This window comes from Leptosomus discolor, chromosome 17 (assembly GCF_034619465.1).
Source record: "Leptosomus discolor isolate bLepDis1 chromosome 17, bLepDis1.hap2, whole genome shotgun sequence".
NCBI lineage: Eukaryota > Metazoa > Chordata > Aves > Leptosomiformes > Leptosomidae > Leptosomus > Leptosomus discolor.
This window is the reverse complement of record NC_141407.1, coordinates 16,204,794-16,218,863: the sequence shown is the minus strand read 5'-3', so window position 1 is coordinate 16,218,863 and position 14,070 is coordinate 16,204,794. Positions and strand designations below refer to the sequence as shown.

Here is a 14,070-nt window from a genome sequence, read left to right as displayed (position 1 = left end):
TAGCAGCTGCAGAGCCATGGTAACGCGGGGAGATGCCAGAACAGCTCCCTGGATATATCGACTTGCGTTTTTAGCCCTTTTCCCTCTGTTTCATCCAGATTCCCGGCAGCAAAATATAACGAACCCCCCCACTGCAGGCTCAGCCCGTGCCGCCGAGCTTTCGGCAGCCCCGCTATTTGCAGCCCTGCTCGGGGGAGCAGGCGAGGGCTATTTTTGTCCGTCCCGTTTTGCCGACACCATGTTGTCACCCAAACCGTGCACAGCTTGGGAGTGGCGAGGGCAGCCTGCAGGGACGGGCACCCACGGCTCCTCCCAGGGCACCCACAACATGGAGGAGATGCCCTCAGGTTTGGAAAGACCGAGAAGGCAGCGGGAGCAGCCAGCCCTGAGCTGGAGGAAGGTTTTCCGGGGAGGAAGGGCACCTTAGAGGCACCGATGACGTAGCCCTGGGAACTGGGGGTCTCCAGGAGGGTGGTGGAGGGCAAGACGCTGATAAATGCGATCTCTTGCTGAGACTTGGAGGCTGGACGTGGCGGCCAGAAATAGCCCGGCTGGCCTCCTCCTCCGAGGGCAAGCTGGCTCCGTCCCAGTGTGGGCAGAGCTGCCAGACAAAGCCGGGCACCTCCGGCTGGGATGGGGCGCGTGGTCCAGCAGGAAGGTGGGGCGAGGGGAGGAGAGCCATCCCCGACGGGCTGGGAGGGTGCTGTCACGGGGGGGTCTTTTGACACGCCTGCCTCTTCCCCTGCAGCCTCCCCAAAAACGCAGCTGCGTTCCCACAGCCCTCCCCATCGCCACCCACCCCGGCCAGCCCCACGTAGCCCACCAGCATGGGGAAGGAGAAGACGCATATCAACATCGTCGTCATTGGGCATGTGGACTCTGGGAAATCCACCACCACCGGGCACCTCATCTACAAATGCGGGGGCATTGACAAAAGGACCATTGAGAAATTTGAGAAGGAGGCTGCCGAGGTGAGGAGCCCGTCCCTCAGCGTGCCCCCCCACCCCACCCCACAATCCCACCCGCAGGGGTGCTCCACGCTGATGTCCCACCAGCGTCCCACGGGCAATATTTCCCTTTTCCTGGCACTGCCTTTCTCGTACCTTCTCTTTCTTCCTTTATTCCCATCTGTGTTTTTTTCCCTCTGCACCCCTGGGTCTTCCCGACTTCTCTGGCCTTGGGAAAATAGGCCATCTGGGCGCTCGCCACCCTCTTCTCTGGAGCTGGGGGACTCCCTTCCGTGGGCTGTTAATGAGGGCAGGGGCAGGGCGAGGACTGCAAGATGGGTTAGGGAACCGGCGGTCGTCACCAGAATTCTGGAAAGGCCTCAAACCGTGGTGCTTCAGGGCATGAAATTGCTTCTAAATATTGTGCATGAGGAGGAAAACCTGATAATCCCTCTCTGCCTAGTGCAGGGCGCTCTGAATTTCATTCTGAAGCATCTGCTTCCAGTGCCTGCTGGGGACAAGGTGCAGTATCAGCTGGATCACGCCTTTGATCCGGTTTGTTAGGAACCCCGATTCCCATTTTTCTCAGGCAGGTGGTCTGATGTGTAGCTTGATTGGTAGCCTTTAATATAGAAGAGCTGGCAAGAAGCATGAGCATTTAAGTTAAATTCTTTTGTTTAACTCCTATAATGGTGGCATTTATAGCAATTTAATGGTTCGTGTATTTAGCAGGCTGTCACACAGTAAAGTACCACCCAATAATGTGGCAAACACAGAGATTAAAGAGGAAGAAATAATCTTGCGAAGAAAAACGTGATTTGGAATCTCTCAGAATTTAATGATGGTAAATTCTAGAGAGGTGGGCGAGCCAGGAAAAGCCTGGCTGTGTTATTGATAGGGCAGATCTGGTCTCTCAGATGATGGCTTGTCGTCATCGTTCCAGGAATCTTTAATGCAGATATCCCTCCATTATTAATTTTTTTTTATTCTGGACAAGATCCCACATTTCAATGAGGGGAAATTAAAAAAAAAAAAAAGGTTTTCAGGACTGCCACTCTTGGTTAGATGCCTTGCTCTCTGTCTGTCTGTCGTAACCCTTTGAATTTGCTGGTTGCATCGAGCTAAACCGCCCATTTTCCTGCCTCGCTCTCGGCCCTTTTTTCCAGCCCTTCAGCGAAGAGCTTCTTCCTTCGTACAAAATGGTCTCTCCCCCCTCTTTTATCCCCAGCTCGTATCCCTCCATGTGTTTCCCCCCTTTACCTACAGCTCGGGTATGGCGTGAGTAGGTTATCGTCGATGCGATTGCGGCTATTTTAATTGAACAGCCACTTTCACTGACTTGCCAGAATACGCGGGGACTAGAAGCTGCTATTAATAGCCTATTGACTGAGCTTACAGCCTCCATTTTCTGGTGCAGGGCTGGGGAAGGGTTTTCTTCCATTAGGTGGCATTCGCAGGAAATGGAGGCCTGCGTGCACCCAAAAAGCCAACAAAAAAAAAAAAAAAACCCCAGGGTCTGATCATTTTTATTTTAAGAGAAAAGAGCGAGGATTTTTCTTTTTTTCTTTTGACTCGAGGTAATTGTAACAGTACCTCCAAAAGAAGAGTTGATCTATTTATTTTTCTTCTAAAAAAAATCAGCATTTGTGGTCTCCGAATAGAAAGCTGTCCCTCCGCTGGGGTTCGATCAAGGAAAATCAGGCTGTTTCTGGCGCTGAACAGGGAAGGTATTGTGCAAAGCTAGATAATACCCTGGGTTTTTTCAACAACAGCTCTGGGTAACAGAATATGCCCCGTGAAAGGAGGGAAACTGTTGGCTAAATAAAGGATCTCATTTGTCTTCAAGTTACATGTGATGCTGAGTTCTGGGGGGCGGGGGGGGGGTTTCACACGAGATGACTGGCTGTTTGTGTGCATGGACGTGGTCGCCTGCGATGAGGTGCCGATTCCCACTCAGCTCCCACAGGAGAGCCAGGGGGGGGTCTGCTCCGTGCCTCAGTTTCCCCATCCAGAAGTGAAGGAATAGGCTGCCGATGGGTGAAAGGCTGTGGGATGTGCTGATTGAGCTCCTGCCTAAGAACCAGCCGTTATTAATGCATGGCACAAAGCGCACCGTTCCTCGGTGTACCTTCACCGTTTCCAGCAGTAAATGGGCACGCCGTAACAACCCCCTCCTTTCTCCCCTGGCAAGAGAGGGCCTCAATGTGCGTGCTGGAAAGGGTTAACCTCTGAGCTCCTGCTCTGCCCCCCTCACTGAGCCAGATGCCAGGAGGATGCTTAGGAGCAGAGATTTGATTCTGGATTTTTCCACCCCACCACCCCCCCTCCCCACGACTGCCCTTCCTGCAGGCTCGAGAGCTCCCAGCGGGGATGGGGCATCGCCCTCTCGACCCAGCATCCCCTCCGAGGAGGGGGAGGCTTGCCCCTGGCTTTAGGATTGTGCCCCTAATCCTCCAGAGCGAGCTGCAAAGTCATCGCAGCGCTCGGCGGTTACGTAAAGGGGCCAGCACTGTTCATTCCTGGTGCCGGCCGGGTGCGGGGCTGGAGCGTGGGAGCGGGGGGGGGGGCAGAGCAGCCCCCAGGCATGGTGTGGGCAGGGCAGGTTCAGACGGGAGGTTGCCGTTGGCCTTCTTGGCGAGGAGCATCGCTGCCTGCAGTCGGGAAGCTCTTCCCCGGGGGCCAGTGACTTATAATTGGCCAGAATTAATTTTAGGCATTGATACTCCAGAAGAAACCACGGTTGCAGAGAACACCGGGATGGATGGAAGCGGGGTATCGCAGCTCCGTCCTTGCCCGGTGGTAGGAGCCCATTAAATCATCCACAAATGACCTAAATTCTGTTTTCCGTCTTAAAAACCCAACCCCTTGCATCTGAGGCCAAGAGCTGCCGATCAATGCCCATTAACCCTTTGCTTCAGCCAGGCTCCCCAGACTGCCCCAGCACACAGTGCGGTCAGCAAGGGGTGGTCTTGTCCTGGCCCATCTCCACATCAGCAGGATCCCAGCTCAAACTGGGAGGACCATCTCTGTGCTGGGGGGCGGGGGGGGGGGGGGGAAGTCCAGCTCTCCCTGACGGCATGATGTCAAAGGACACCGACCCAAAAGAGAAAGCGGTTCAGAAATGACGTTGTGGTTTTACCAAGGAATGTGCTTTATCACAGGGCGGAGAGATTTACTGTAGCTAATCTCACCCAGCATGATTTTATGCATTAAAATGTTGGCTGAGATTTTGGCCATTTGGCAACAACAGTTGGTCTGGCTGCAGCTCGCAGTAGCTTTTCGTGTGAATTCGCACACTGTGGCAAAAAAATCAATCACGTTTCTATTCTGCTCATAGCAACCATCTTGCATTTCATTTTCTTTTAACCCATTCCCCTCCTACACCCCATCGGTTATGGGCTCACTTGTGCACCAAAGCACGCTCTCACTAACCAGCTGCCTCACAGGTTCAGTTAATAGATGAAAATGCAACAGTAAGAAGATTTTCACTATTGCTCTGTAGTTCTGTAGCAGCATCGTTTCCTAGCAGTAGTGCAGGACTATGGCGTTCCATGGAGGAGACCTCGGAGGTCACTGGCTCCAGCTCCTGCCCATCCAGCCCCACTCACGCACTCCACAGCTCTTTTTCCAGCCTCTTCTCCATCCTGTTGAGGAATGTGTTGAGAGCAACATCTCCTTTCACCTGCATCTATTAGTAAATAGACCACGGCTGCCATTGAATTTAGGGAATTTTGCCTTCAATGTTTGCAATGTCACCCTCTGCCTACGTGAGCCTGGGATGTGCCCCGGAGGGTGGGTTACCAGCACCAGTGCTATGGGTTTGGGTTTCACACCAGCTCTTGCCTTTGTGTTGGCCAGATGGGGAAGGGGTCCTTCAAATACGCCTGGGTGCTGGACAAGCTGAAGGCCGAGCGTGAGCGTGGCATCACCATTGACATCTCGCTGTGGAAGTTTGAGACCACCAAGTACTACATCACCATCATTGACGCACCTGGCCACAGGGACTTCATCAAGAACATGATCACTGGGACCTCCCAGGTGAGAAATGGTGGCCAGGGGGTGGGGGGCTGCTGGAGGTGGGAAGCTGAAACTTGCTGAGAAGCCCAAGGTCACGTAGGTGCTGTTGGAGTCCTTTTGGAGGTGGGTGGTGGAGACAGCAGACATCAAGGAGCATTGAGAGGCTGGGTAGCACCAAGGAAGCCAGCACACTATGGTCCGGCACGTCCCTGGGTATCTGGGAGAAAGGGCCTCCTTGGGCACGAAAAGATGGTTTCTCCACCCTTTTTCCCCTGCTTGGAGGAGGTGAGGATGAATATGGCCTCCCTGGGAGGTGGGATGCTGTGAGCTACAGGACTCTGTGTGAGGATGTCTCCACATTATTTTAGCCTCAGCCAACTGAGGTATGCAAGACACTCCCAACAATCCCTTAGGCTTTATTGGCTAAAGGAAACTCCGTGGATATTTTCTCCTTCCTTTTTCTTGAAATAGCTGTCTTTGTCCCATAAACCACATCATATTGCCAAACTCAATGGTCTGCCCTTCCAGGGCGGTTTCCCCTCATGGCACTGCAGGACATTCCTGCGTCTCCCTGTGGTTGATGAGCCTCACTGCCTGCCCAGCAAGATTCCCGTTGTGATGCCAGTTGGGCTGGACACGGCTTTCTGTCAAACCCAGGCAGCTTCTGCTGTGCTCTGGGTACAGAAGTAATCTGGGGAACACAGTTTCCATGGCTGGAGTCTCACCCGTCTCCCAGGGAGATTATCTGCAAGACTTCAGTAGGGTTTTAGGTAAAGCCTTGTCTGTGCACCCCTGGATGATCAAGATGAGGTTCTAGTTAAGAGTCATGCAACCTGGAGGGATCCACCCTGGTTTCCAACCCATGCTGCAAACCCATACACAGTTGGGAAGTCTGAAATAACACAGTTAGGTCAGTTTTGAGGTAGATCAGCAGGGTTATGGGTAGCAGCTGGCAGGGATTCTGTCCAAGCCATGCTTATTCTGAGTAGTGTTCCTCTGGGACTTACTCGAAGCTCTCAGGGGTGTCACCAGGAGCAGCGCTCTCTGGGGCAGAAGCAGTTCATTAGCTCTCTCCTCCCAGGCTGACTGCGCCGTCCTGATTGTTGCGGCCGGCGTCGGTGAATTTGAAGCCGGCATCTCCAAGAACGGGCAGACCCGTGAGCACGCCCTGCTGGCTTACACCCTGGGGGTGAAGCAGCTCATCGTGGGCATCAACAAGATGGATTCCACAGAGCCCCCGTACAGTGAGAAACGCTACGATGAGATCGTCAAGGAGGTCAGCGCCTACATCAAGAAGATCGGCTACAACCCAGCCACAGTTCCCTTCGTGCCCATCTCAGGCTGGCATGGAGACAACATGCTGGAGCCCTCTCCCAATGTAAGTGTGTGTTGTGTTCGGCTTTTCCCGCCCCCATCCCGACTATCCTGATCCAAGTCGAAGCTGATCTCCGTGCTCTGAAAAGCGCGGGCACGTTTCATGCACCCGTTGGGCGTAACGCCCGGTGTTGCCAGCGCGGATGTGGTTGTCACGTAGCTCTGCTTTGCGCCGAGCCGGGATGAATGGGCACACTGTTCATGGGCACGCTGGTCGCTGTCCCATGGCCAGACACCCCAGCGGCTAAACACGAGCGTCTTCAGGAGATGGTCTATGTGGCTTTGCTTCAGGGATGTGATTTGAAGGTTTCACATCGTCAGACCCCGTGGTGGCGTTAGGGCCACTCGCGGCAATTGTCACTCTCAGCAGGGACATCATGTGTGGTTTTAGGGCGTTGTTTTCTGAGGGAAATAACACGATCTGGTCACAGAACGGCTCCCACCGCGCAGCCAGGCTCCCTCACGTTGGGTATCGGGTCCCCTTTCCCATTCGTGCTGTATGCCACTGTGGTGGCTGCACCTCTGGTTCCAGTGCTGGGATTTCACTCCTTAAGGTGACATTTTCTTGAGGAGGCACCAGGTTTCCCATGCCAAAACCATGGTTTCCTAGAGTATCCATTTGGGGCTGCCGCTTGTCCGGTTGATTTTTACAATGCCTCTCCCATCCGGTGATGGGGATGTCAGGGATACAAAGGCAGGGTGCTCTGGGTGAGCCCTTGCCGTTATTTCATATGACAGCAGGGGAGAAAGAAGAGCTTGAAGAAGGATGGGGGCTTCTTGGCAGACAGGCTGTCAGTAACGGTTGTTACTCCGACACTGGGTTTTTTGAAGAAAAAGCTACCCCATCTTTGGACATCTAAAGAAAGGATGAGCTGGGAAGTTTTGGCCAGAGGAAGGTCCCTGCTCTCCTGCTGGCTTCTGGGTGACCTTGAGCAAATCGCTCAGACCAGAACCCCCCAGCAATCTCTTGTGAAACCACTGGGAAATCTGATGCTTAAGGGGGCTTTAGGACTTCACCTGTGGATTATGGGTCAGGGCTCTACGACAAGGGAGGCAACGTCCGAGTATAGCAGCAACTGAGGGAGGTCAGGGATCACGAGCCTGAGCTAGAGGAGTGCTGCAACGCAAGCTCACACTGTCATGAAATGCAGCTCACCGCCTCGCACGGGAAAGGCAGCGCAATTGGGGCTGGCTTGGAAGGAAGGATTTTTTGGGGTGCTTGGGAGATTCCTGTCCCCTGCGGAGCAGAGCTGGGATAAAGGTCGGCTGCGGCCATGCCAAATAGTTCCTGGGTGCCTCAAATCAGACAGGCTCCAAATGTCAGCAGCTGCTGGGCTGGGAAGATGATCCCGAACAATCCTCCTATTAATAGGCTGCGGAGGGGAGGCACGGAGCGGGATGGGGCTTGCTGGTCCTCTTCCTCTGGATGGGTCTCAGAGCGTGTTCTCAGCATGATGCGCTGCCCGAGAGAAGGCAGGGGCCGACATGACTCATGCCTCTGCCATAAGGAGGCAGCTGGCACCAGGGTGGGTTCCCAGGAGCTGCCTGAGCTGGGGAATTGGGAAGAAAGTCTGGCCAGAGGTCTGGATCAGCATGAGGTTTGCTGGAGAGGGTGCAGGGCTCTCCCCATGCTGTGGTCCTCGGGAGGTCCCCATGCTGCCTTTGCCAGGACGCCGGCTTGGGACAGGATCCTCCTCCCCATATTGCAGCACATCTAGGAAACTCAAGCAGGAAGCTGGTGGAGATATCTCTCCTCTTGTTCCTCGCCCGAAAAAGCTCTGATTTTTTCCTTTGCAATTTCTGGCAGGGTTTCACTAAAGCACAAGGCAGTCAAGTGACTCGTCAGTCTGTCTGTCAGGGGACTTATCAGAAAGTGGGGGTTAGAGCCATGATGTCCCTGCAGCTCCTGTCACCTCCGAGCGAGAGGAGGTGCAGTTGTACATCAGGCTGGAGCCAGCTCTGAGTGGGAGACTCCAGCCCACGTCCCTGTTGCACAGCAGCCCAAGGCCAACTGCAAAAAATGACGCCTGGGCTGTGCTTGCCTCAAAGTTTGACATTTGAGAGCTTTTTGGCAAACGGGGTTTTACGAGAAGCCAGCTTCCTGTTGCTGCAGACGACAGAACTGGGCCATTCGCTGTGGTTTGGGAGACTTTCACCCCGTGGGGTGCTGCAACCCAAATGCACCTGATCTGCGGTGCAAGGGAGCGTGGTGGCCTGGGGCTGCAGCCTCGGTGTTGGGGTGTATGGGGTGAGCGTGTTGGGATGCTCACAGGCAGGTAAAGTGTTTTGCACTTGGGTTGCAAAAAAGTTGGAGCTCAGCTGTTATTTGTGGGGGCTTGAGGCTGCTGCTTGGCCTGTCTGGCTGCAGGGTTTGGTCGGATCCTGCTTTTGCCATAGGAGAGGTGGAATAGGAATTGCTTTTTGGGAAACGCCTTTGGGGAATACATAAGAGAGGTTTTACTTGGGTGGCCTTAGGAGGCAGCATAAACCAGGTTTTGCAGATGTTTCCCACCCTTGGGCCATGCCGAGGTTTCTCAGAGTGGGTTTGCTCCCGGAAGGTGTCAAAGTGCATCTTTATCTGATTCTTGGGATGTCAGAAGTTTTCTGGAGAAAGCATCAAAAGGAAAAAGGACGGCTCTGACAGCCAGGCATCACGGGGCAGAGGTTGCCGTATCTCCACGTCCCCAAGCCGTGCAGGGGCAGAGGGACGGGAGCTGCGGGCACATGGGTGGCCGTCACCCTCGAGAGCAGAGCCCGTGGGCAGGTGGCTGCCGGGGCAGCTGCTGACATGGGTGCCTGCCCGGCGTTTCAGGCCATGCGACAGCAGGCTGGAGGGAAGGTCTGAGTCATCCTGCGCATCACATGCGGCTCCGTCACCGGCTGGATGGATTTATCTTTTCGCCGAGCTGTTAGCCCAGTGCTGGGGCCGGCTGCCTAGCAATAGCTGCAGTGCCCTGGGAAGGATCCCTCTGCAAAAGTGTCCCCAGGCTTCTCCTGCCACTGTCACCAAGGAAGACAATTGGTGTCGGACGTGACTCTCCGAAGAAGAGACCTGAAGGTGTTCGATGCAGGCTGAGTTCCCTGGCTGGATCTGGCTCTTTCCCTCACTCCTTCCTGAAAGTGATGCAGACTGACAGATAGGAACGAGCCTTGGCATAGCCGTGTCCTCCAGGGATGGCTGTGAAACTGGGGGCACTTTGGGGGTCCTGTTTCACCTCTAGCCCCAGCCCCATACCAGTCACTGTGCCACTGGTGTTGGTGCCTAAGGGAAAAGCCACGTCCATAACGTCCGTGATGGAGCTGGGGGACACGGGCAGCGTTTTGCATCTGAGCAGGAAAATACAGTTTAAACCTCTCTGTGCAGAGGAAGGGGGAATGACCTTCCAGATTCTGATCTCTGTTGTATCAGGCTTGTTTCAGACCCAGGATTGATTTTTTTCTGGCCAGCAAACTCCAGGCGTTGCTACATCTTCCAGATGTACAGCATCACCCCAAGAAAGCACTGCAGTTCCCTGCATCAAAGCACAACCTCAGCTGAGCACATTTCCCTACCTCTCTGCCTCTTTTTTTCTGGACAATTTTAGCTTCAAAGGTCCTATCTGGGGCAGGAGCAGACAGCACCTGTGAAAAATGATCCTGCCCCTCAGCAGCCCTAGTGCAATCACTGGGTTTCCAGCATCCTCCCAACCCAGGGTTTAAAATCCAAACCCTGGAGGGGTGAGAGCAGGAGCGAGCGGGGAGGTGTCTGTCTGGGGCTTGCCTTGAAGAAACTTGGTTCCCAGGACTGAAGGTTGGGTGTTTTGTAGCTGGGACTTGGCTGGAGACCCTGTGGTCCCTGTGCTGGAGGCACCGTTGCTGGAGGGCAGGATCCAGGCAGCTGGTGTGGTATCCATGGGTTGGTGTTGGAAACGGGGGCCGTGAATTTGCTGGTTTTAACTGAATCCATCCTTTTCTGCTGTTAATGCATGTTTTCCACATTTCTAGAAGAGAGCAGGGAAGATTGAGCAAAGGGGTGCAGATAAGCCTGCAGGGCTGGTGGAGTGGAAAGAGCTCCCCAGCCCGCAGGTAAAGCCAGGACACGTTGGACTGACTCCATGAAGGTTGTCCGGGTGCGATGTCTCTCTAAGATCACCTCTGGGTGCTGAGGACAGGCACACTCAGCACATGTTCTTGCTGCTCTGTTTCCAGATGCCTTGGTTCAAAGGCTGGAAGGTGGAGCGTAAGGAAGGCAATGCCAGCGGGGTGTCCCTCTTGGAGGCCCTGGACACCATCCTGCCCCCGACCCGCCCCACAGATAAACCCCTGCGCCTGCCCCTCCAGGACGTCTACAAGATTGGAGGTGAGCAAAAGCCTTGCCACTGTCCCTCTTCCCTCTGCTTTAACCAGAGCCTTTGTTCCTTGGGAATTTGGGAATGACTTTTCCAGGTATCGGGAAACTGGAGGGATTGGACTCTTCAAACTGGAGATAATGTTGGGGATGAGGGTGGTAGCTCCAGGACAAAGAACCCATTTGAGACTGGGCCGTCTGGGGTGAGGGGAGACATGCCCAAAACTGCCCAGGGACTGGAGAGGAGCAGCAGGTTTGTGAGCGCTCCCCAGGGAACACGCGATGCCAAAATGGGTGCAAATTTGGGTGTCCCAGAGGTCACGGCTGGCAAGTCAAGTTGGAGGCAGCAAAAAACGTGCTGGGACCCAGATGAGGGACAAGACCAGCAGGGAGGGCCACTGGTGAGGCTGGTGTGCGTCAGCTTGGCCACCGTCTGCTCGTGCTTCCCAAATGCTGGTGTCCATCACCGGCACCTCCATCTGCCGAGCTGGACCGTGGTGCCAGCCATGTAGGGGGTGCAGCGGCTGGCGCGTCTCCCTTTCCCTCTGGAGCGGTGATGGGGACGCTTTTCTGAGCTATAAATACCCCGTGAGCTCTCTGACCTGCTGGCAGCAGCGGGCAGCCCTGCTGACTCACCCGGCTGCCGGATCAGGCAGGCACAGCCATTTCCAGCCCTTTTCCACACTTTTCCAAGGACACGTGCGCTGCACAAACCAGGCGGTGACTGAACATGCGTTTTAGCAGGCTTTTCAAAGCAGTCTTTTGTTTGCAATGGAGATGAAAGGTGGTGAGCAGGTCTGTGTCCTCCCCTAGCTCAGCTGGAGCAGAGAGATAAGGTTTTACCACGAGCCAGGTCCTCAGAGAGCAGAGACACTGTGGGAAGGGGGGGAGCTGGAGGCAGCAGGGTGGATGTGGAGGAGCAGATTGCTCCAGCCAACCTCCCCAACCTCTTTTCAAGGTTGTTTCTGTTAATGATTCTTCACCTGACTCCAAAGGTGAGTTTTCTCGAAGTTTCCTGATGACACAGGGTGTAAAAGGTCCCCTTCATTTAAGAAGCCACCCTCACTCCCTGGCACGGCTGGGCCTCATCCCATGCTGATGGTGTGGCCATCAGGGATGTGGAGTGTGTTGCTGCACGCGTGCTGTGATGTGCCCAGTCCTCCATACAGGAGATGCCACAGCTGCCACAAAGGAAGAGCTTTCAGGGCACGTGGATTGCTCAAGGCCTTCTGATTATGGTGTTACTCCTTTTTGACAAAATGTTGGGTAGAAAGGATGGACTCATGGTATTTTTGAAGACCCTAATATTGATCTTGCAGCTAAAACTTGGCTTTTTTGGGGCAAGAAGCAAATGTTGTTTTTGGTGAAAACCACTGGAGATATCTTGCTTTTGCTGCAGCCAGGCTCTGGCCCAGGGATATGCCAAGCAGGTTACGTTTTGCTCTGCTCTGTCCTTGTCCCTGCAGGAATCGGCACAGTCCCCGTGGGCCGGGTGGAGACCGGCATCCTGCGGCCTGGCATGGTGGTCACCTTTGCACCCGTGAACATCACCACCGAGGTGAAGTCCGTGGAGATGCACCACGAGGCCCTGAGTGAGGCTCTGCCTGGCGACAACGTTGGCTTCAACGTGAAGAACGTCTCCGTCAAGGACATCCGCCGTGGGAATGTCTGCGGGGACAGCAAGTCGGACCCGCCGCAGGAGGCGGCACAGTTCACATCCCAGGTCAGCAGAGCTGGTGGTGCCACCATACACGGTTTGCCACCGTCCACCAGCTCCCAGCCTTACCCTGACACCGCTCTGTCCCCCAGGTGATCATCCTGAACCACCCCGGCCAGATCAGCGCCGGCTACTCGCCCGTCATCGACTGCCACACCGCACACATCGCCTGCAAGTTCGCCGAGCTGAAGGAGAAGATCGACCGGCGCTCCGGCAAGAAGCTGGAGGACAACCCCAAGTCCCTGAAATCGGGTGATGCAGCCATCGTGGAGATGATCCCCGGCAAGCCGATGTGTGTGGAGAGCTTCTCCCAGTACCCACCCCTTGGTAAGGCAACAGCTCTTTGGAGGTCTCCTGTGGAGGAGCGTGAAAGCTCGATGAGTGTAGAGCTCACACCAGACGTACTGAGCCTCTCCCAGTATTGCCCCAGTTAGACTGGGGAGGGAGCTGAGGACATTTTATTGCTCCCTCATGTGCTGGGGGTGCAAAATGATGCACGAACTGTGTTAGGGGTGGGGTGGGCTTTCTGCTGAGCTGGATTTCCAAAGGCAGGGCTGGGTTTTCCCTCTGGGAGCAACGGGACCTTTCCTTCAAGGTTACTAAGCCCTGATAGTTTCTGAATGCAGAAACATTTTTCAGCTTCCCCATCTCTGCCCTAAAACACAACTGGTCAGGGGAAGAAAGAGAGGAATTTGCTCAGCAGAGGTCACTTTTCAATGCAGGGTAGGGCCGGGCTTTCCTTGGGTGATGTCGCACATCTGGAAGCTTTAGCAATGCCGGGAGCTTGCAGAGAGCAGATGTGATTTAAGTTTAATAAACAGTCATTTAAACAGAGAGGAGCATCAGGGCTAGCTTGGTGGTCAGAGCATGGGTTGATGGCTCAGGGCTTGTTCCTGCAAGAACCTGCTCCAAGGACGGGGGTACCACACGGCACCTCGAGTGGTGGGTGCAGATCCCACCGTCACCTCCCCAGGAGAGCTCAGCCTTAGGGAAGGCAAGGCGCCCGCGTTTCACTCACGTCCCCCTCCACTCTCCATCCCACAGGCCGCTTCGCTGTCCGTGACATGCGGCAGACCGTGGCCGTGGGCGTCATCAAGAACGTGGAGAAGAAAAGCGGCGGGGCCGGTAAAGTCACCAAGTCTGCCCAGAAGGCCCAGAAGGCTGGCAAATGAATCGTGGGCTCCCAGTGCATCGCGCAGAAACCATCCCTGACACCAGGACGCTGCCACCGTCTCCCCCGGGCGCATGTGTGCACATCAGCTTGTAAGAGTTTATATGTCAACGACTGGATGCTCACCATTAAGGTCCAGTGGAAATTCTTTAAAAGGAAAAGCATGTTCCAGCGTTTGTGAGGCTTCATGTTAATTTTACCAATAAAACTGGTACAACATCCACAGTGGAAAAAAACAAACAAACAAACAAAAAAGACAAAAAAACAAAACAAACCAACCAACCCAAAAGGTGTGGAGCTCTGTGTGTGCGTCTGTCATTAAGAAGGGCTGGTTTTGGTGGGGTTTGTGTAGTCCCACTTAGAGCAGGTGGTGCGGACGGGCACAGGCAGGGCTAGGATGGAAATTTGGAGGAAGGAGGAGAGCTTTGCACCTTCCCCAGCTCTCACCCCTCGACCGATGCAGGTGTCTCGTCTGATTCCCCCAGCCTAAAGCAGGGGCTGCTTTTACAGCAGTCTG

At 54.6% G+C, this 14,070-nt stretch overlaps 1 protein-coding gene across 1 annotated transcript; it reads left to right on the top strand.

The window, feature by feature from the left end:
- Nucleotides 1–827: 827 nt before the first annotated feature.
- Nucleotides 828–13,554, top strand: EEF1A2 (eukaryotic translation elongation factor 1 alpha 2). Its single transcript, XM_009952466.2, has 7 exons — nucleotides 828–971; nucleotides 4,806–4,985; nucleotides 6,046–6,342; nucleotides 10,527–10,677; nucleotides 12,132–12,388; nucleotides 12,475–12,709; nucleotides 13,427–13,554. Exons 1-7 carry the CDS (start codon nucleotides 828–830, stop codon nucleotides 13,552–13,554), a joined length of 1,392 nt encoding a protein of 463 aa, XP_009950768.1.
- Nucleotides 13,555–14,070: the final 516 nt, after the last annotated feature.